At 52.0% G+C, this 22888-nt stretch overlaps 2 protein-coding genes across 2 annotated transcripts in view; one reads left to right on the forward strand and one right to left on the reverse strand.

Annotated features, from left to right (window-relative positions):
* The window catches only part of KLK4 (kallikrein related peptidase 4), a 4616-nt gene extending 664 nt beyond the window's left edge, over nt 1-3952 (forward strand). The window contains exons 3-6 of the mRNA XM_059383376.1: nt 1897-2059; nt 2675-2925; nt 3012-3148; nt 3672-3952. Of these exons, the coding sequence (XP_059239359.1) occupies nt 1897-2059; nt 2675-2925; nt 3012-3148; nt 3672-3824 (704 nt within the window). The 3' untranslated portion in view covers nt 3825-3952. The remainder of the gene's footprint in view (nt 1-1896; nt 2060-2674; nt 2926-3011; nt 3149-3671) is intronic.
* Nucleotides 3953-8533: 4581 nt separating this feature from the next.
* Nucleotides 8534-21304, reverse strand: LOC132004729 (kallikrein-1-like). The gene is made up of 6 exons (XM_059381178.1): nt 21216-21304; nt 13421-13535; nt 11874-12030; nt 10084-10364; nt 9792-9928; nt 8534-8737 (listed from the first exon to the last, which is right to left on the reverse strand). The coding sequence occupies exons 3-6, from the start codon at nt 12002-12004 to the stop codon at nt 8582-8584; spliced, it is 705 nt and encodes a 234-aa protein (XP_059237161.1). The 5' UTR covers nt 12005-12030; nt 13421-13535; nt 21216-21304; the 3' UTR covers nt 8534-8581.
* Nucleotides 21305-22888: the final 1584 nt, after the last annotated feature.

A 22888-nucleotide genomic window follows, 5' to 3' on the forward strand; every position in this document is an offset into this window, starting at 1 on the left:
CCCCCCCCCCCCCCCCCTAAGAGCACAGTCTCCCCACAACTCCATACCACTATGAATTTCAGCCTCAGGACCCTGTGCCTCCCAGTCTCCTCTCCAAGAGGTCTCTATTTAGTTAGGAGTTTCTACCTTTCTCTCTCTGGCTCCCCTGGTCTCTCTGTTTCTCTGAACGTCTCTGTCCATGACTCTGGCTCTCAGTCTGTCTCTGATTATCTCTTGAAAGTGCTGTCTCTGTCCTTTCCATGCTCCTAGAAACAGAAAGACACTTCCTCCTTCCCTTCCTCTCCACCTAATTCTCTCTCCTTCTACTTCTCTCTCCCTCTCCTTTTATCTCTCACTCTCTAAGTCTCTCTAGGTTCTGGGGCTCTGAGCCAAGATCTCAGACCTACCATGTGTGTGTTGGGAGGCAGGGGTGGTGTAGGGGTCCTAGTCTGACCATAATATTCTAGGGGGCAGAAAAAGAGGGAGACAGAGACAGAGGGAGAGATTTGAGCTGTAGGTCTCCCCAGACTCATCAGAAACTGACCGTCTTGTGCAGGTGCCGAGGTCATGACCACAGCAGGAAACCCCTGGGGCTGTTTCCTGGGGTACCTCATCCTTGGTGTCACAGGTATCTGAGTGTGTATGTGTGTGTCTGTCAGTGCCTAGGGGCACAGGGTTTGTCCCTGTGCAGGTATGACTCAGTGTCCTCCTCTGTGTGACTAAAGCTGCCTGTGTGACTGCCGCGTGACCATGCTCTCTGGTTAAACACGTGTGATTCCTTGTATCATAGGGAGTTTGTGTGTGTGCTGCTGGTGCACTGTGTGTGTGTGGCTTTGCACACCTCTTTGTGCGACACAGAGTGCTGAGCTCTGTGGTCGAACCAGTGAAAGGCGGTGCATTAGGGACGGAGGATTCGGAGTGTCTGTGCCTGAGAAGATCCCGTGGAGTGACAAAGGCGGCAGACGATGCCGTGAGGACAGGGGAAGCCCAGGGGGCCGCGAACAGGGAGGTTGTGCTTCTGGATGTGTCACCCATTGCGGGGAATCCGTGCCTACTTTTTTGAGCCTCTGTTCCAGGGATCCCCGGGGACCCACGTCAAGGACGGCGTGATGGGGTTTCTTTGGGAACTGGCTTGTTGCTGGTGCGACTGCGGGGTGGGATTCAGGGTCACAGAGAGCGACACTGCTTGCTTGAGCGTCTGGCTGCGTCACCCTTGTCTCTGCACCCTGTTTGAGGGTTTGAGTCCCCTGTTCTGGGGGACCGTGGCCCGGGTAGTGCACGAGCCTGGCGTGTTTCGTAGGTGGGGGGGGGGGGGGGGGGGGCGCGCGCGGGGAGGGGGGGGGAGAAAGACGGACAAAGGTAGCAAATGGGTCTTGGAGGTGGGCGTGACTCGCTCAAAGCTGCAACACCCCTCTCGACGAGAGACCTCTCTCCTCTGCTCTGATGTCTTCCGGACTCCCAGCCCACCACAAGAAACGTCATCTGGTCCATAAAAGCCCTGCGCCAGGACCCCACCCCCAGGAGGCCTGGTCCCACCTCCTGCTCTTACCCTAGCATTCCTGACTCCGCCCCTAGGAGCCAGACTCTGCCCTCAGGGTCCCTGACTGCACTCCGGAGACCCTGATCACGCCTTGGCACCATAGCAGCCCCCGAAGTACTGGTCACGCCCCCTCACCGAGACCTCCCCCACCCCCGCCCTCAGGACCCTAGTCCTGTTTTTTGAGCCTGTCCCCCCCTCCCCAACCTGGCCCACGCCCCTGCAGCGATCCCTGCCCTTAGGAGCCCTGGTTCCATCCTGAGACCTTCCCCAGTCCTGCCCACACCCTCGAAGCCCTAACCACGTCCCTAGCCCATGGTCACGCCCCCAGGAGCCTTGGTCCCACCCTGAGCCCGCCCCTAGCCCTCGTCCGCCCTCAGGATCCTTGGCCTCGGGTGGCGGCGGCCACATCATCAACGGCGAAGACTGCAGCCCACACTCGCAGCCCTGGCAGGCGGCACTGTTCACGGAAGACGAATTCTTCTGCGGGGGTGTTCTGGTGCATCCGCAATGGGTGCTGTCGGCGGCACACTGTTTCCAGGAGTGAGTGCGGGGCGGGGTGGGGGTGGGGGGCGGACCGGACCGGGTCGTACTGTCGCAGAGGGGAGGGTCCTAATATCAGGCTCGGCCTCCGTGCTAAGAGCTGAAACGTCTGCGAAGCGAGGCTCTGCTCGGGAAGTGGGGGAAAGAGTCAACCCAGGGTCGAAATCCCATCTCAGCTGCTGAGTCACTAGTGAATTAAGACAAGTTCTTTTTTTTTTTTTTTTTAAGATTTTATTTATTTATTTGACAGAGAGAGATCACAAGTAGATGGAGAGAGAGGCAGGCAGAGAGAGAGAGAGAGAGAGGGAAGCAGGCTCCCTGCTGAGCAGAGAGCCTGATGTGGAACTCGATCCCAGGACCCTGAGATCATGACCTGAGCCGAAGGCAGCGGCTTAACCCACTGAGCCCCCCAGGCGCCCTAAGACAAGTTCTTATGGCTGGATTATTGATTGTATGAATGAAGGTTTGAGACCATGGCTGGCTATCTCTTAGCATCGTGCTTAACAAGGAGGATGAGGTTGGGGTCGGTGGGTGGAGATCGGGCTGTGCTTGAGCGTGGCCATGGAGATAACGGTGTAGTTGCCACAAAACTAACCGGTCGCCCGTGTCCCTCAGCTCCTACACAATCGGGCTGGGACTGCACAGTCTCGAGGCCAACGAAGAGCCAGGCAGCCGGATGGTGGAGGCCAACTTCTCCATACAGCACCCAGAGTACAACAAACCCTTTATCGCCAACGACCTCATGCTCATCAAGTTGAAAGAGTCGGTGTCCGGGTCTGACACCATCCAGAACATCAGCATCGCCTCCCAGTGCCCGACTGCTGGGGATTCTTGCCTCGTTTCTGGCTGGGGTCAGCTGGTGAATGGTGAGCTCCTGAGCGTGCGTTTGCCGCCCTCCCTGAAGGGTTCTTGTCCCAGCCAGAGGGGGCTAACCCAGAGCTCTGCGTCGCAGGCAGGCAGCCCCAAGTGCTCCAGTGCGTGAATATCTCGGTGGTGCCCGAGGAGATCTGCAGTGCCTTCTACGCCCCCGTCTACCACCATAGCATGTTCTGCGCTGGCGGAGGACAGGACCGAAAGGACTCCTGCAACGTGAGAGATGGGGGAGGGGAGGAGAGGGAAGAGGGCAATGGAGAAGGGAGGGAGGGGCACGCAGGGAGAAACCCACCCCGGGAGACAGAGGGATGGAGAACAGAGTAATAGACATGAGCTCAGGCGCACACAGAGCTACACTTCAGGGAGAAACAGAGATAGATTCAGAAATGAAACGCAAAGAGAAGTAGGGGGAGGGAAACAGAGTATACCAGAGATGCAGAGAGGCACAGAGACTTTGGGAGTCAGAGACCGAGAAACAAGCCATAGGGGGAGATAAAACAAACAAACAAAAAAGAGTGAGAGACAGAATAACAACAAATGCAGGAGAATCAAGCAGCCGTTGAACCTCAGGGAGCAGAATTCCATGTAGTCAGGGCACTGGAAGGGGCCTTGAAGGTGTACATCACTGTCTTTTATTTCCCTCTTTGTCTCTTGGTGTCTTTGGGTTCCTTTCTGGTTTCAATCTGTCTCCACGTCTCTGTGTTTTGGATTCTCTCTTTCTTCCTCTCTCCAAAACCAGGGTGACTCTGGGGGCCCCTTGGTCTGCAACGGGTCCCTGCAGGGCCTCGTGTCCTTTGGACAAGCCCAGTGTGGCCTACCCTACGTGCCAGGCGTCTACACCAACCTCTGCAAGTTCACTGACTGGATACAGAAAACCATCCAGGACAGTTAACTCCTGGGACTTGGACCCAAGAAACCGAGCCCCCAGTATATGTTGCAGAAGGGATTCAGAACCCTGGGTGTCCAGTGCTTTCCTGCCTGAGACCCAGGAGTCTACACTCCCAACTCCCTACTCCCTTAGCCCCAAGAATCCAGTCCCACCAAGAATCTTTTCCTGTACACAGTGCCCCCTAGTGGCACAATGTTGACCCAGCCTTACCAGTGGCAGAGGGGGTTGGTTTTTCATCTTTTTTGTCCTCTTCTCTTAAGCCCAGAAATAAAAATTTAAAAGAATCTCAGGCTCTGTTTGAACTCTGTTTGAACTGTACTCCTTGCTTCCAATCCTATTCAAAGGATTCCAACAAATAACTTTTCCTTCTTGGGAACCAGGAGAGCCACTGGATTCCCAAGGGAGGAGATATGCTTGAGAGGTTAAGAGATTCTGTGGATGTCCAATTTCAAAAAAGCCAAGTCAGCAAATGGCCAGTTAATGAAATTTTCTTGCTTAGTTGTTGTTGTTGTTTTTAACTTTGGTTAATCTGTTTTGTTTTTGTCTTCTTAAACGCATTCGAAGAACTTTTCATTTGAATCTGCCTCAGAATCCTCCTGCTGTAACTGGGGCATGATGGGAAGGATGACCGAGAGATATAGAAACTGAGGGCAGAGATGGTGGGAGACTGAGGGCCCAGGAATATTTGGAATTAAAAAAAAAAAAGAATATTTGGAATTGTTATCATACTCTTCGTTGATATATTATATCCATAAGAATACACTGCTAAGAATGTCTATTCAAGAACGAGTTAATAAATATATTATTTGGGAATCTATTCATCTGGAGATATTCCTCAAAATACATAAAGTAAGGAGTGAAATAACTAAAAGTGAAGTAAACAAATTCCCACTCGTAAAAGAGGATTTAAAGATGGCTCTTAGAAAATAATAGAAGAGGAGCCCCTGGCTGGTGCAGTTGGTAGAACATGTGACTCTTGATCTCAGGGTTGTAAGTTCAAGCCCTGAGTTGGGCATGGAGCCTACAAGGAAGAAAGAAAGAAAGAAAGAAAGAAAGAAAGAGAGAGAATGAAAAAGATAAAGATGTGTAAGGACATAGATGATCAATAGGATTAATAAACTCTATTTAGGGGCACCTGGGTGGCTCAGTGGGTTAAGCCTCTGCCTTCAGCTCAGGTCATGATCTCAGTGTCCTGGGATTGAGACCCATATCGGCTCCCTGCTTGTGGGGAGCCTGCTCCCCCAACCCTCTCTCTCTGCCTGCCTGCTTGTGATCTCTCTCTCTGTCAACTAAATAAATAAAATCTTTTTTAAAAACCCTCTATTTAATGGCTAAACAAGATGGGATCAGGAGGGAGACAATCCATAAGAGAATCTTAATCTTGGGATGACAGATGCTGGTGAAGATGCGGAGAAAGGGGAACCCTCCTACACTGTTGGTGGGAATGCAAGCTGGTGCAACCACTCTGGAAAACAGCATGGAGGTTCCTCAAAATGTTGAAAATAGAACTGCCCTATGACCCAGCAATTGCACTACTGGGTATTTGCCCTAAAGATAACAAATGTAGTGATTCAAAGGGGCACATGCACCCGAATGTTTATAGCAGCAATGTCCACAATAGCCAAACTATGGAAAGAACCTAGATGTCCATCAACAGATGAATGGATCAAGAAGATGTGGTATATAAACACAATGGAATACTATGCAGCCATCAAAAGAAATGAAATCTTGCCATTTGCGACAACATGGATGGAACCAGAGCATATCATGCTTAGTGAAATAAGTCAAGCAGAGAAAGACAACTATCATATGATCTCCCTGATATGAGGAAGTAGTGATGCAACATGGGGGCTTAAGTGGGTAGGAGAAGAATCAATGAAACAAGATGGGATTGGGAGGGAGACAAACCATAAGTGACTCTTAATCTCACAAAACAAATTGAGGGTTGCTGGGGGGAGGGGGGTTGGGAGAAGGGGGGTGGGGTTATGGGGAGGATATGTGCTTCAGTGAGTGCTGTGAAGTGTGTAAACCTGGCGATTCACAGACCTGTACCCCTGCGGATAAAAATATATGTTTATAAAAAATAAAAAAAATTTTTTAAAAATCTGGGGAGAAAAAAAAAAGAGAATCTTAATCTCAGGAAACAAGCTGGAGGGGGAGAGGGGAGGGACAGGATGGCTGGGTTATGGACACTGGGGAGGGTATGGGCTATGGTGAGTGCTGTGAACTGTGTAAGACTGATGATTCACAGACCTGAGCCCCTGAAGCAAATAATATGTTATATGTTAATTTTAAAAACCTCTATTTAATGGTTATATATAGAACCAGTACCCAGTATCTGAAGAATATGCCATCCTTCCAAAAGATACATCTACCAGAATGTCTGGAATTAAAAAAGAATCACAACACCAAGTGTTGGTTAACATGTAGAGCGGCTGTAACTCTCATACTTCGCTGAGGGGGCATAAATGGTACAACTGCTTTGGAAAACTGTTTGGCCATGTCTGAAAAAGATGAGCATACCTATACCCCATGACCAGCAGGTTGGCTTCTAGGTATTTATGTAAGAGCAATGAAAAAAAAATAATAGACTAGTCAAGAATGCTCAGAGAAACATCAAGTTTCTCATAGAAGAATAGAAGTTCCTCATAATAGCCAAATTGGAAACAACCCAAATGTCCATAAAAGGCTGAACGGACAAACTAGGACATAGTCATTCAATGGTATGCTACTCTGTAATGAAAAGAAATGAACTGTTGATAGACCCACCAATGGAGGTGCAGCTCAAAACTCATTATGCTGAGTGAAAGAAGCCAGACACAAAATATGACATCCTGTATGGTTCCTTTTATATATGAAATTCTAGAACAGACAAAACTAATCATGGGGTGGAAAGGAGTAGGTGTAAAAACAATGGGAAGTGATGCAAGAGAACTTTTCTGAAGTGACAGAAATTTTCTAGCCCAGAGATCTCCTGGAAAACAGTGAAAGAATGGGGGGGGGGGGGTGGACAGGCCTGAGCTAAAGGCCCCGCACTCACCTGAAGACTCGGTGGAGCCTGAGACTCCCCCGTGACTCTTGTATGGTCAGAGAGGACCCGTGTTGCCGAGGGAAAGGGATTGAATGTGAGATGCCATGTGCACCCAGGCAGGTTTTGCAACTGTTGTGTCTGAGGGTGGGGATAGGCGAGGAGTGGGGGGAGAGAGGTGCAGAAGAGGTGTCCTAACGTATGGCTTTCTTGACTGGTGACTGTGTCCAGGCCTCACCTTCCTGAACCTTCCTTGGTCCTGACCCCGCCCGCTGAGCTCTGGCCCCGCCCTGACCCTGACTCCCACACTTTGTGCTCTGACCCAGCCTCTAGGCGTCCAGGCCAGGGCCCGGCCAAAGCCCCATCACTAACGGCAGGGGCTGCAGACCACACCCAAACATGGCCATGTTGCAAGGAGAGGGACTCCACTGCCCGCCCCGTGTGCGCTCTTGAAGCGGAACGTAGACTTTGGGGGCGGGGCCTGAATTGGGGGCGGGGCTTCATCTATGGGGTGGTGCCTGAGAAGGGGAGTGCCTTTCTCCGTAAAGGTTTCCAACGTTAGTTGAAGAGGGGGTGAGACTGGATGGATTTGCCGTGGAAATGAGATGCGGCTGACATTCGGGTGGGAGCTCAGATGAGGGGAGCCTGCCGCCGCATGGGCGTGCTGAGGCAGGGAGAGATGTGCTCATCTGTGGCAACTCCCAACATCCAGCTGGGTCCGCACAACCTTGGTGGGGACCGAGATTCTCATAGCCAAGACCTCACGCTCACCAAACCGAACTCAGCAACCACGGAGCCGGACTGGGTCGGCACCAGCAGCATCACCACTGGTGTCTGGCTGGCACTTACATCCCACAGTGAGCTCTTCAGTCACTGTTGCTGCCCTTGCGCCCGTGGGGGTGGGGGTCTCTCCCTAACAGCTCTGTCCCTAGTCCACATCTCCGAGTGTGGATCCTGTCCCTAGGCGACGGCCCAAGCTTCCTGCAGTGGTGTCTGAGAAGGATGGCCATGGAGTTCCCTCTTGATTCACTCTCTTTTGAGGGCCTCATGGGCAGGAGGCGGAGGTAACTGTATTCCTTGGCTCATGCACCGTTGATCCAGCATCCATGACCCATCCTCCCACTGTGTTTATATTCAACTCATTGACTCAGACTCTCAACTATTAACTAATGATTCCTTCTCATCCCCGTAACCCACTCCCCTTCCCACAGGCACCCCTTCTGGTGTCTTCCCCTGGCGTCATGACTTGACTGTGCTCTACAGAATGAGTACTGTGGGCGCATAGTGTACTTTACGTAAGGCTGTTAGGCTCCGTGACTTATTGTATGTTCACACGTTTTCACTCATGGCTGTGCTTTCATCCCTGGCATGCATGCATCAGCTTTGTACTTCGGACTCTGCTCAGTGCCGTGTGGCAAGCACCTACCACATGTCACTGTCCACCTGCCCAGGGTGGACACCCATCCCTCCTACAAGAGCCTGGCCACCGCCACCTTCAGTGTGTCTGTACAACCTGGGTGAGAAAGTGTTTCCAGACACTGCCTAATGTCTCCTGGAGGTTGGGGGGTCGCCCCCATTTGAAAGCCACTGGTCTTCCCCGTCTCTACCCCTGACTCCACACTTTAAGACACAGGCCAGGTGGGTCCCTGACTTCCACATCTAGAAAGGACAAACGATGCCAGAATTTGCTGCGTATTCTATTTGACTAAGGGGAGGGGAAGGTCAGAGGCATTCAGCTGTTGTCCAACATGGTCTCTTTGATCCATTGCAGATAGGGCATTACTTTGATATAGACGGAGGGCATACTGGGGCTGTCACATGGGACATGGCCCCCGGCTGGGATTCCCTGAAGCATACCATCGCAGATCAGGGGGCCCTCCAAGTCACCCTGCAGCACAAAGGGGAGAGGAAAAGGAACATTAACAAGGCCTTCAGTTCTGCATGCAGAGTACCAGCTCCTGGGCCCACAGAGCACAGACAGTGACACCCCAGCTCCGGGGGAAATCAGAGTTGTCTCCAGAGTCCACTGCCAGAGGGCTGGTGGGATTCCAACAGAGAGGACAATAGCTTGAGTCCTGGCCAATGGGGAGAAGACTTCAGGGTCTAGTTTCTGCACAGTGGGGAGGGTCCAGGAGAATAGTCCCAGCAGACAGATCAACGGCAAAAAGAAGTGGGATCCATCTACTGGGCCCTCCGACCTGAGGGCCCATCTCTGATGTCACCTCTCCCCTATAGCTTCCCCAGGTCCCTCAGAGGAGTGGCAGTCACCTCCCTGAGGCCCCAGGTGTGGTCCCACAGGAGGGACCCCTTCCCTCTGGTGTCACCTCCCGCCCTCTCCCCTTGCTCACTGGGCTCCATCCACACTGGCCTCGCTGACACCCTCACATACACCAGGCCCACTTGCCCTAGGACCTCTGCACCTGCTCTACCCCCCCCCCCCGTTCCACTGCGCTCACCCTCACCTGCTACAGGTGTCCACTCAATCCCACCACCTCCTTGCCTTCCCCTCAGCTCACTGGCCATCTCCCCCGGCTCCATGATGTCTCCTTCTACCCCATGGCACCAGCATCTCCTGACATGAAAGCAGTGCCTCTCATGAAGCCCCCCACCACCACGTGAGGGACACAGACAGAAACAGTGAACGCGACATAGACAGCAGTGACTGCTGTCTTCCCATGGGCTAGGTTGGTGTCGGGCACGCAGTAGATGCTCAGTAAGTACGTGCTGCCTGGAGGAAGGGATGGACTGTGATGTAGAAGACTGAGGTGCGGGGGTGGTGCCTAGAAGGGGGTGTGGGATAGGGCAGGGAGCATGCAGGCACTGGGGGCGGGGCTACAGCTGGACAGCAGTGGGACCATGCCTGATTAACCCTTGCACCCCGGTCCTGAATCTGGGCCTCGTGTCCGAGCCCAGGTGGTCGAGGGGGGGAGAGGCTGGCTCACCGGGCAGGTGTCACTGTTGCCCTCCAAAGGGCCAGCGCACAACATGTGATCTGTCACCTTCTGGATATGGGCCTTGGCACACACATCATTGGGCAGGAGTTTGAGGTCCATACACTGGAGATCGCCAGTGTCTGAGACTAGGACCAAGAGAAAAAAGAGCTGTGGCCAGACCCCAAGTGGCTCCTCAGTCCTCCTCCTCCCTCAGATCTTGAGTCCAGTCCCCAGCCCCCTCCTCCCTACACCCAGGTGTCTGGGCTCCAGGCTGCCTGGTCCGGCTCTGGTGTACACTTACCTGGTTCAATGCTGCCCCAGCCAGAGGTGTAGCAGGTGCTCCCCGGTTTGGGTTCCTGGGTGGGCAGGTCCAGGACCCTCACTGCATCTGTAATCTGGGCGGGCTCTGCCAGGTGGAGCAGCATGAGGTCATGGCTGTAGTCCTCTCCAGGGAGGCAGGTGTGTTTCTTCAAGAGACTCAGGTTGAATTTAGGGTGTGGGAAGTTTCTAATATCCTCGAATAATTGGGCTGTGTCTTCATGCTGGAACAGGCTGTGGCGACCCAGCCAGAGCTGGTAATTTCTGGGGAGAAAGGGAGCCCCAGGGAATGAGAATAGAGAAGGGGGAGGGGAGGTGGGGCCAGGGAGGGTCCTGCAGACAGAGAGAAACAAGAGGCAACCATGGAGAAAGAGAGAGAGCCTGCGGTAAAGAATTAGTCACGGAAAAATAGAGACCTGAGGAAAACAAAAGAGGGTGACAGCATGAAAGGCAGATCCAGAGATAAAGAGAAGCAGTGAAAAAGAGAGCTTGAAACTGGAGAAGGAACGAGGCAGAGGGTAGAACAGGGAGCCCGTAGGAGCACAAAGGCAACAGGAGAGGAAGCAAAAAGGTGGCGACCCTGAGGAAGGGTCCCTGGAAAGAAGCAAGACTGAAAGAACAGACAGGAAGGGGCAGCAGGTCCAGTGCAACAGGGACAGGAGCAAGAGGAGAGAGGGCGGAACGCAAGCAGGTGGCGGGTACAACCTGAGAGAGAGCAGGGAGACAGGGAGGCAGAACAGGAGGGGCTGGAAGGGGGCCTGGGACTGGCTCAGCTGCAGCAGGGGCTGGGGGCTGGCTCCCCAGCAGCGGGTGGCCTGGCCCCCAGCCCAAGGTCGGCAGCCGCCTCCCTCCCAGGACCTCCTCCATCTTCTACCTCTACATCCCTCCATCACCCCCTCCCACCTGGGACTATCTCCGCTTCTCCTCCCCTGCAACCAGCTCCCCTCACTAACCTTCCTCCCCCTCTTCTTCTCCACCCTCTCCCCCTCTTTGGCCTCCTCTTTCTCCTCCTTCTCCTCCTTCTTCCAGGGCCCCCACCAGACTCCAGCTGAAACCAGCCCTTCCCTGTGTCCCCTGGAGTGCATCATTGTCCTGGAGGGAGGGGCTGGGCACATGAGAAGCCCCCCCAACACACACACACATCAGGAGAATCCCTTCCTTTTCTCTGGATGTCTCCCTCAGTCCCATCCTGGGGGTGCTCAGCAGCAATCGGGGGAAGGGAGTGAGGCAGAGACCCAGAGAGACAGATGGGGCAGAGGCATGGAGGGTGAGACCTATAGTGACAGGGATGTAGCTGAGGGACCCAGAGGTGGACAGACACAGGGGGACACACAGAGACCCTGAGACAGGAGAGAGAGGGAGACGGATAAATCATAGACAGACAGACACACGACAGAGCAAGTGACTGAGAGACAGAGACACAGGACAGGGAGACAGGAAGATAGTTACAGGGAGAGACAGAGAGACACGGGCTGCCATGGGAGGGCTTCCCTGGGGTGGTCCCTGCCACTCTCCATGGGCCCCAGACCAGTACCATCTTTGTTTCCCTCAGCCCCCCAGCCTCTCCCACCCCAAGAGAGATTTCACAACCAAAGCCCATTGGACCCTCAAATACGTGCACTATGTCCTTGAAGCTCTCTGATATCCCCCTGAGCTAAGATGCCTGTCCCCCAACTTCCCACATCCCTGTGGGGTGAACCCAAGGTCTGTGCCCCATTGCTTATTCCTGTGGGAGTACAGACACCCCCTCCCAGACCCCATGCTCAGACTCACTTGTACATGCACTGGGCAGCTGTGAGCACCCACTGTGGGTGCACCAGGACACCCCCGCACCTGACACTGCTGAAATTGTACACAAGCGACAGCCAGGGTTGGAAATTATTACACTCCGAGCCTCCGCTCATCTGGGACTGGATGGGAGCCACAGCATCTGCAGAAGGATGCTGAGTCAGGGCAGGTGGGAGGAGATGATGGGGCTGGGAGGGTCTAGGTTAGGAGAGGGACACAGCCGCAGAAGAGCAGAGCTGAGGTTCTGGTAAGTGGTGCGGTAAGGGTCTGTGATTTTGCTGCAGTCCCTAAATTGGGTGGGTGACAGATCCTGCCTGAGAAGACATTCTGCTGAGACAGACTGCACCCCAGGAATCAGAAGAAAACAGGAAGCATCTGGAGCAACTTGTGGTGTGCAGGCCAGCTGTTTTGTAGTGATCTGGAGTTCCTGGACTGGGGGACAGCTGGCTTTGGTGGAGGTGTTGGCTCAGAGAAGAGGAAGGGGATTTAGAAGCCAGTGTTAAGCAGGCACCTGGGTGGCTCAGTGGGTTAAAGCCTCTGCCTTTGGCTCAGGTCATGATCCCAGGGTCCTGGGATGGAGGCCTGTGTGAGCTCTCTGCTCAGCAGGGAGCCTGCTACCCTTCCTCTCTCTCTGCCTGCCTCTCTGCCTTCTTGTGATCTCTGTCTGTCAAATAAATAAATAAATAAAATCTTTTTGAAAAAGAAAATCAGTGTTAAGGACTCCAAAGGAGAGGGTCATGGATCATGGACTGGGAGAGAAGAATTTGAGTGGTGCTAAGGGGTCTCAGTCTTAAATATCTTGTATGCCTGTGGTGGGAATTTTGGGTTCTGAGAAGGTTTCAATATTTAGGGGATGAGGACTGAGAGGAAAGGTCACCTGGGGGCTCAGGAGCCAGAGCACCGGACCTTGGAGAACTAGGAAGTAGGACAGGAGGATCAGGGTCCCTGGGTCCAATGAGGAGGAGGTGCTGCTTGGAAGAGTTGGGGAGCACTGAAGAGAAGAGACAGAGATGGCTCCAGACTGCACGTGTCCGGAAGCTGTCTGGGGGTCACTGGGAGGAAGCAGGCACCCAGTGTGGCAGTGAGGACTGTGAAGAAGATGGCTGGCAGGGTGGAGAGCTAAGGAAGGTTCTGGGGTGGGGGTGGGAGAGGCAGGAAGAGACTGGTACCCAGCCTGGGCTGGACTGTGGGTGGGAGAAACAGGCTGCACGGATGGGGAGAGTGCTGGCCTTGTGGGGGTGGCAGGGTGAGAGCACCATGAGAGTCAGGGCCCCTCTCCCTCTTTCAGATCCATTCTACTCACCAGTCCACCCCAGGGACATTGCCAGGCACAGGACCAGGAGCCACATGGTGACAGAGTGTCCAGGAGCTGGCAGACGGTGAGCTAGGAGCTGGGGAGGCTTTAAAGTCTACAACCCCATGGCCACACCCCTGATAGGCTGCCACCAAGAAGCTGGCCAAAGCCTGGCCCTGCTTCTGGGTGTGGACAGCCCCCACCCCCAGGGCTATGGGAGGGATGAAAGAGCAAGCACCTGTTGTTCTTAGGTCCTTAATCACGCTGGATATATGCCGGGCTCTGAGTCCAAATGGGCCAGGGCCTACAGCCCTGTTGCCTTGCTCTTTTCGACACAGGCAGTGAGAGGAAGCCTGAGAAAACAGAATCAGCAGCACTGGAGAATCAGGATTTCTATTACAAAGCCTCCAATGGCTACACTCCAAGAGAGATTTCACAACCCAAAGCCCATTGGACCCTCAAATACATGCACTATGTCCCTGAAGCTCTCTGATATCCCCCTGAGCCAAGATGCCTGTCCCCCAACTTCCCACATTCCTGAAATACGAGCTTGGCTTTCAGAACCCCTGTACTTCCAGATGCAGGAATGAGTTGCCCGACTAAAATGTTCCCCACAAAATCAATTCTTGGAATGCCAGAGATCCACAATTCCAACACTACTGGACCCAGAGATATGAAATTCCAAAGGTATCCTGGAGCGAATCTCCTAGCATCCCAAAATCCAACGTTCCCGAACAATTCAGAGGTACCAACATAGACCCCCTCCCAACTCCTCATTCCTTAACCTGGACATCTGATGACCCAGGACACCCGGATGAGCTGCATATTCAGGTCAAGAGAACCCTCGAAGAATCCAGTGGCGCTGCTCCAGTGAACATTTAGATTAGAGGGGCCTCGTTAATGCACCTCAGGATGAAGTGGCATTGAACATCGCATTTTGGAGTCTCAGAAGAGACTCAAGAACTAGAGCCTTTCGGGCCTCCAGTGTTATCCTACGTGCTATGGACAGAATGTCTGCATTCCTCCCAAATTCTTACATTGAACTGCTACTCCCCAGTGTGATGGTTTGAGGATATGGGGCCTTTGGGAAGTGATTATGTCACAAAGGTGAAGTCCTCATGAATGGAATGAATACACTTAAAAGGGATCCCTTTCCCCTTCTGCCATGCCAAGACACAGAGAGAAGAAAGTCATCTGTGAGCCAGGAAGGGGGCTCTCACCTACGGAAGACAGGCAGATCCAGCCCCTCCCATGTCAAGCACTTGATCCAATCTTTCCCCCTCTGCTCTGAGCCGCATGAGAAGCTCCCAAGACAGGAAGTGAGAGAAGTGGTCAACGACAGTCACAAGTAAAGACCATAAAGACTGGGGTACAGGAACACATTCATTCCGTGATCTGACCTCCCCCACACACAGATCAGTGTCACCCTGTGGGAGAAATGGAGACAGTGCCCAATCCCCATCCTAATCCCCATACATGACCTCAACCAAAACCCAGTACAACCCAACGCAACCAACCCCAATCCCACACGTGTCCAACCCAAGGCAAATGAACCCACCCAACTCAACCCAACAGAACACAGCCACCACCTTCTCCACATTCAAAATCAAACCAAACCCATACCATCCTTCCATCCAACACAACCTGTCGGGAGCCAGTACAGGAGGCCTACTATAAGAGCTATAAGGGACTGAATATGATTGGCTGTTCATTTAGGTCCACTCATGCAGGAGGTGCATGAGCACTGCAGTGATTGGCTAGGCGGGCTAAGCTGCCGGTGTATATATGCTTGAATGTACTTGTAGAGGGGCGGGCCCGCCGGGAGCCAGGCCGCGCCGCGCCGCGCTGGCCGGCCGGAGGGGGCCGCATCCCGGACCATGGCGGCGGCGCAGTTCCGGTTAGGCAGTGGCAGCGGTGGCGGGCGCCGAGGGGCGGCGCGCGGCCCTGGAGGTGGCGGCGGCGCCCGAGCGGGGCGGCGGGAGCTGCGTGCTGTGCTGCGCCAGAGGGGGAAGAAGATAAAAAGAAGCCATTAAAGAAGTTTGCCTCCACGCGTGTCTCCGTGTCGTTCTTGCTGGCGAGAGCGACAACAACCAATCTTAACCCCCAGGTCTTCTACATCCACAAATATATTGCCCACCATCCCCCTAGAGCCCCCACATCATTCCCATCCAAATCAAACCAAAACCATTCCAAATCCCAACTTTACCCATGCCTTCCTTTCAATTTCTCCAGGTGCTCCTGATGTGTTTTTTCAACATTGTCCCCCTTCTAGCTTTTCAAACTACGGTCTCTTTCCTCTGGAACTCCATTCCTTTTGTCCCCCCCCCCCTCATTTGCTAGTACCTGAAGGAGGGAGGAGAGGAAAAGGACAGGAGGGCAGGGGTTTCCATGGTTTAGGATGGAGGCAAAGCCAGTGGACACAGATTCAGACATGTGGTCACTTGGACTGAGTCACTCAATGTCACCCATGTACCATACCGCTTAAGTGGATGTAGCCACTGAGAATGGATGACAAAAAGATGTCTCTGTATCACAGATGACTCCAACATCTCAGCCAAACTCAGTGTCACACAAGGTTATGAATGTGGTCATCCTATTTCATGGATGTACACACATGCAAATCACACTTTCAAACTTGGGCACTAAGTGGACAGCACCTCATGCTGAAACTCACTTGACATATGCACATTATTCAAGAACCACAGTAGATGTTCATATGTGCATATGGATGTAGGCAGATAAGTCATGAGTGCCTGTACACACACACACACACACACTGACACCAAGCTTTGGATGTACCAACTCAGACCTAAATTCACAGTGTCCAATGGAGGTCTGAACACATCCAATATCAGAGATGCACACACTTGTACACGGGGTCTAGACATAGAAGCCAGGTCCTGAATAAGGATACACAGGGGAGACACGTCAGTATGGACTCAGGCCCCTGAAGACATGTTCAGAAACATAGCTCTATAAAATGGTATTATAGCCAGCATTTGACCTCTGTGTGTTTCCATTTCCTCATCTGTTAAATGGAGGTTGTTTTAAGGTTAAAGAGGGGTCTGTGTGTGAGAGAATGCCTCGGACAAGTTGCTGCTTAATAACAGTTATTTTCATCAAGGGCTAAATGTGGATATTAAATGTTGTGGACACAGATATGGTCATGCTCACAGATGCACATAGATGCATGCTCACATAGATGCAGACCCAGGTAAGATAGTCAAGGTCAAAACTGGATTATTCCACAAGCCACTTAGTGGCGGTGATTCAAAGTGGCAGGCACAAACCCAGAGGCTGAGCATTCAGGTGTGGACCCAGTGGATCCGACCCCAGTGCAACACCTAGACACAGGCTGGACATTGAAGATGACAGAGACAGCTGGAGATACAGGTTTCAGGACAGGACACATCGCTACATCAGCCCCCAAGTCAGATGCTTGATGTTCAAGATCTCTCACTGTGTTTCACGTATGATGACAAAGTTCACAAGAGGAAGCAAGTAGGAGACAGGTAAGGCCTTGCACACTTGTCCCCCCCACACACACACAGCTGCACTGTGCACAAGTACCAGACAGGCAGTTTACAAGCTCAAAGGACTATGAACCTCTATGAACTCCTTGTCTACGATAGAACTCTCTATCTAAGGGAAACATAGAGACATCCCCTCAAGATCAAAGCCACACACACACACACACACACACACACACACACAGAAACAGAAGCCAACACTAGGGCAGGACTGGACATCAATCCCACAGATCAAATGACCACACTCTTCCCCCTGCTGTTGGAAACTAGGGCTGGAACTCCGGTGAGCAGAGGCCATGTAGATGTGGTGGAGAAAGAGCATGAGGAAAGCAGAGTGATACTACCTTCCCCTTCCTTGGAGGAAAGGGAAGGGGTGAGACTGGACTCATGTTCTCAGAAATTCTCCATGGACATGTCACATCTTCATAACAAAGGAATCAATATGTATTTTACTCTGGACTGTCTTCCAAGATTGTTTGTCTATCATGCAGCCTTTCAAGATGGTATCTCCCTCAGAGAAGGTTTGTTTACTGTCCACGATTTAATAAAAGATAATGTCTGTTTATGGCCAAGGACAATAAAAATTATATGTCCCTCCAGAGAAATTTTATTTGCAATCCAGAATTATAAAGATAATATCTCAACCACATTCTGGCTTTGGAAAGTTTGCCAGCAGCCCCCTTATAAGATTAAGGATTCCCAAACTCAAATCCTCAGCTATGACACAAATCACTGTGTGCACAGAATCCACCTATGTTCCTTGATCACCCCCATGGGCGTTGGAGAGCCAGGTGAATGGGTGAAAATATAAAGCCCATGCTGCCTCCTGGGCCATGAGTCGTAAAATCCTGCCTCTGACCCAGGATCTGCTGTGTTCTGCCAGTACTCACAAAACTGGCCAGCTAACATTTGCTTGCAAGGCAGTAAAATCTTGGACTTTTCAGAATTCGTGACAAACAGCTAGGCCCTGAGGCAGCAACTGGCCAGATGGAGGTAGAGGTAGGCAGGGGACCTGCTGGACAGCCACATGGTGGAGGACAGACCAGGACTGAGCTGAACTTTGGGGGAGAGGTGTAAGCAGTGGAGATGCTGGACTCGCCTGCCCCAAGGATGCATCCAAACACACAAAGTCATCCCACCAGATTTTTCAGAAACTTCCTTTCATCACTAATGTCCCTCCCCCTGCCCAACACGCTCGTCCTCTTGGCTCTCCCTCTGGGGAAAGTACACTGTTCCCTCAGGCACCAGGACAGACCCCAGGTGCCTCACAGACCTTCAGACACGAACACTCGCTCCCTGGATCTTCTCTATCCCCTACACCCTGGCTGAAACACATCTCTATTTGGACCCTACCCACAGTGTCCTCCCTTTCATCAGGATCTTCCCATATATCTCCTTTTGAACTTCTGAATGCTCTTCTTTCCCATCATGCCTTCATTTGAACAGAAGATACCGGGATGGCTGGCAACTCATTTTACATTGTAATTCAGCCACTCAGAGGGTAAGACTCCAGGTTTGGATTTCAGAAACCTCAGCTCTGCAGCAATAAAAAAATAAATGGTTCTTTCCGGGCAGACATAGAATGGTGAAGACCACCAGAAGCAGTTTGCTTGCAGTTCCTAAAGCCTGAACTACACCATACACCAGAAATACATCTTATCTCAGGGATATATCAACTCTCCACTTAAAAATTTTTTTTTTTCTTAGAGAGAGAGAGAGTACACATAAGCAGCGGGGCTTAGAGGGCTTGGGCTAAGAGTTGGAACTGTGCTGTGGAGGTGGAGGGACATGGGGACAGGAACACTGCTCAGGGTCCGGATAGAGAGAAAAGGGGAGTGGGAAGGGTGGGAAGGTTCTGAAATTCTGGAGCCATTCCTGGGGTTGTGGGCTGGTGGCAGGGCCTGGGTGAGGAGACTATAGTGAGTGTAGAGCCAACTACAAGAATCAAGCAGGAGACAGAGGGCAGCATCTAGAGTAGCATGTGGTGTGGGGGTCTGGTGATTTGAGGAATCACATGGGGGGGGGCGGGGGAAATGGTTGTGTGGTCTGGGATATTAAGAGTTTCCAGAAACTCCACATAAGGGTCCCAGAGGGGCAGAGGCTGAGAGAGGAAAGTTTTAGTGAGTTCCATGCTGAAAAAACTTTTGAGGCCTGTGGTGAGCTTTTGAGGTTGTAAAACATCACTGATTTAGGTGTTAGTTCTGGTGGGTTGAGAAAAGCATCTTGGATGGATTTAGGGTGTTTGAGAATGGGGGTTCCCAGAACTGTGGCTGGAGGCTTTCAGCTGGGCTGAGAGTTGAGAGAATTGGGTATCTCCCTATCACAGGGTGACTGAAAGGGTGAGGGTCAATGCTAGGAGCTGTTGGCATTCTAAGAGGGAGTGGGAGGTTCAGGAACAATGCTGTGGTCATGGTGGGAATGCAGTCAGGAGGAGAGGGGTGAGTGATAGTCATCCTGGGAGGGGGTGAGAGGTGGCCCTTTCTGTCTGAAGGACATGGAAATCATGGTCTCAGGTACCAAAGGGACTTGGGTTTCTCCTAGCAGTGGTCTCAGAACCAGAATGGAAAAGTAGCAAAGCACTTGATAGCCTAGGGATCCTGGTTCATCTGACAACCCAAGTCAAGAGTATCCTCATGCAAAATCCAGTACTTTGTGCAATGGACTATGTAGTTCTCAGGAGCTAGATTCATGCATCTCAAGGTTCATCTTTGGGGGTCTCAAAGGAGAGACAGAATGGTTAACTAGGCTTCCACCATTTTGATTTCCAAGGCTCTTTGGAAAAATCAGAGCTACTCTTGATGGGTCAGCCTAAGGTATGGTCGCTATCAAGTTTAAAACTTGATAGAAAATCCCCCTCCTCTCCTATTTAAGTACACAAATAAGCTCTTGGGGGCATTGAGGGGCACATGGCTGGTAGAGCACTGAACTCTTGATCTCAAGGAGATGGGGTAAGTGAGTTCAAGCCCCAAATTGGGGATAGAGTTTACTTTTTAAAAGTAATGAAATATCCTCCTTTCAAAAATAAAATAAATAAGTGGCCATTGTATAAACTGAAACTAAAATAACACAGCATGCTAACTATACTGGATTTTTTTTTTTTTTAATGGGCAGACACAAACCCATTTTAAGATCATAAGAACTGGAGTAGAGGAATATAGTCAATTCAGGGGCCAGAGAACCCACATGCAGATCGGGGTCCCCCGAGTCACCCTGTGGAGAGACCTTATGGGTCCAGCACCCTATCTCCATCCTGACCCTCATCTACAACCCCAACCAAAATAGCACCTGACACACCTAACTGAATTCTGACCCAACCCCATACAACCCCAACTCACTCATTTCAAACCAAACCAATTTCTGGACAATGGCCATTCCACAATGCAGCCTTGGAGCCTATGATTCCTGGAGAGATGATGTCCAGCCTTGATCATCCATCTTCCCAACATGACTCCCTGTGTGGTCTTGGGCTCCTTGTCAGACACGAGGGCTCAGCCAGTTGCCATGCAGGCTCTGGACACAAGGGGGCAGGTGTGGGCAGCACTCTGGGCAGTGCAAGTGGTAGGAGTCACACTGGTTGGGCTAGTTTCAACAACTTGACCTCATGGTGATGACCTTGTGTCTCACAGCACTGCTGGATGAAGCCTGAAACAGCCCACGGTTGCCCTTGAGCATTGCGTTTATGCAAACTGTACGCACCACGAACACCCACGTGCAACTGTGTAGGCAGATGGCTATGCACAGGTTGAGTGTGGGGCAGACAAAAGACCAAAGTGTAAGCAACCTGGGCTCTCTCAACCCTATGGGACATTGGAGTTCCACTCACCTGCTCTTAACATCTTAGAGCCACAGTCTTGCCCTGCCTCTCAGATTCCTTGCAGTCCGGAGGCACACGCACATGCACTCCAGCCCCATGACTCCAGTACCTCTTCCACATAGTATGCGAGCTGGGAAATGCCCCTTCGTGGGAGGCATATTTATTTTCTAAAGAGCAAATAAATCTTTATGAGAGCAGGATGTTGTCTTTATTCGCTAGGATAAGACACGGACTTTTTCTGGAGAGAGATCTCTGTTGTCCCGGACTGTAAACCAACTGCTCGGACCGGAATAACCGTCTTGCAAGACGGCTTGGTAGACCAAACTCCAAAAACACGCAGAAACATGGGAGTCCATGGAGAATTCTATCCCAACCACCTTTGTCTTTTGTCCTGCTCTGTCTCTCTCCTCCTCTTCTCCGAGTCACCCTCTCTTTCCTCACCCCACCGGCTTTGATGTTCTGCCTGACTTGGATCTTGCTCCCTTTCCCTCTGTCCCGGAAGCGCGGCGGGAGCCCTCTGGTCTGAGGTGGACGGATACTTGCAGACTTTGTGTCCACGGGAGCACAGGGCTGCGGAAAACCCCAACACCAACCTAATTCCTGCACAAACCTGTGCCCGTTCGCCGAATGGACCCAAGAATTCCTGCAGAACAGCTAAGAACAAATTCCAGGACGAGTCTCCAACCTACCCTCTCGGCCGCCGCCGAGATCCACCTCCTTCAGCGTTCCCGAATTCTGCGTGATTCCCCCAAACCCTCCTCCCTCAAACCCGGGAGCAAACCTCCGTGGACAAGCACACTTGGCGCCACCTAGCGGCGGGAGCCTGCCAGGCCAAGAAGAAAAGACGCGGTGTTTTCAGTCTCGGTCCCCCACCCCCAGCCCCGCCCGCGGCTCCTCCCAGCACAGAAAGTGAGACAAAATCTCAGAGATAAACTAGAAATCCTAGTCCGTACCGGAGTACTTCTCCCTGCTGGAGAGAACACTCTCACGCTGAGGCCCCAAACATCTGTTTCTTACCCCCTGGGACTCAGTGTTCCCGTGTGTAAAACGGGAGTCTCTATAAAGGAATTTCAGAGAAAGGTGCCATATCTGAGAGGTGGACAGTCGGATTTCGGATTCTTCAAGTCCTGGAACTGCCGCTGCCCAACTGTGTTATCTAAGACAGACCATACGACCACTCCTCCCCAGGATAAACAGGACTAATCATCATCTGGGATTACTAGGCCCTAAATGCCAGGCATGGCAGCATTTATGGCCCTAAATGCCAAGCAAGCACTCTTGCCTCAAAACATTCCTATGAGGCAGAAGCAATTATTTGCACCTTACAGATGCGGAAACTGAGGCATAGGGAGGCCAAGTGACTTGCCCAAGGTGCACAGTATTATGGGCTGCAGGCAAGATGCCAACCCAGGCCCCTGGCTCTAGAGTTCACATCTGAATCACATCCTGTGTTAACCGGTCTTTTAAGTGCGAACCTAATGTTATGATTTACACACCTGCTCCATGCATATTACCTCATCCAACCAGAGACCATCCCCACCCTTTTTCCACTCCTATCCCACAACGAGACCCTGATAACCAAAGAAGTGATGCTTTGCACCCAAGGATCCCTTGGATCATTCTCTTGCCCCCTCCCCTCTGCAGCCTAGATGACCTTGAACAACTGGGGCCTTCCCTCCCCACTGTTTGTTAGTGTGTGAAATGGAGTGAAATTAATAGTGCCCTTAGCTCCTTATAGGTAGTGGCTCTTAGACACTCCTTGGTAAACTCTACAAGGAGACCCTCTGTTTATCTGATTCTAAAGATGAGAATCAGAAGCAGAGAAAGGAAGACACACCAGAATCTCCCAAACTAGCAAGCAGTGAGGTGGAGCTCTCTGACTCCAGAGCCCGTACTCTGAAACACCACCTTCCACTGTCCCACACTGAAGGTGGAGGGGAGGGGTGAAGGGAAGCCTCAGGCACCAGGAGTCCAGTCCCATTCCAGGGTGGGAGGGACACGATGATTGTCTCCGTGGGGAAGGGGGTTCAAGATGAGACTCGTTCGGACAAGGGGATCCCAGCCTCAAATGACTCACTGAAGGCAAGTACCTTGTCCAGGGGTGATGCAGTCACCACTGAAGGGCTATGAGAAGGGGAGGAAAGGGGTCAACTCTGAGTGTAGAGAGACCTTCTGAGATCACCTGGTAATGGGTGGGAGGAGACAAAATAGAGGACGGGAGGCTGGAGGTGAGGGTCTAGGAGTAGAGGAGGATGCCTGACTTGCAGCCAGGCCAAGGGAATGGAGAGAAGGGATGGGGCTGGAGACCATTGAGCTGTAGGGGATAAGGAAAAGGAAGGTGTGGGGACAGTGCCTGCGGGAC

Source organism: Mustela nigripes, chromosome 17 (assembly GCF_022355385.1).
Source record: "Mustela nigripes isolate SB6536 chromosome 17, MUSNIG.SB6536, whole genome shotgun sequence".
Taxonomy (NCBI): domain Eukaryota; kingdom Metazoa; phylum Chordata; class Mammalia; order Carnivora; family Mustelidae; genus Mustela; species Mustela nigripes.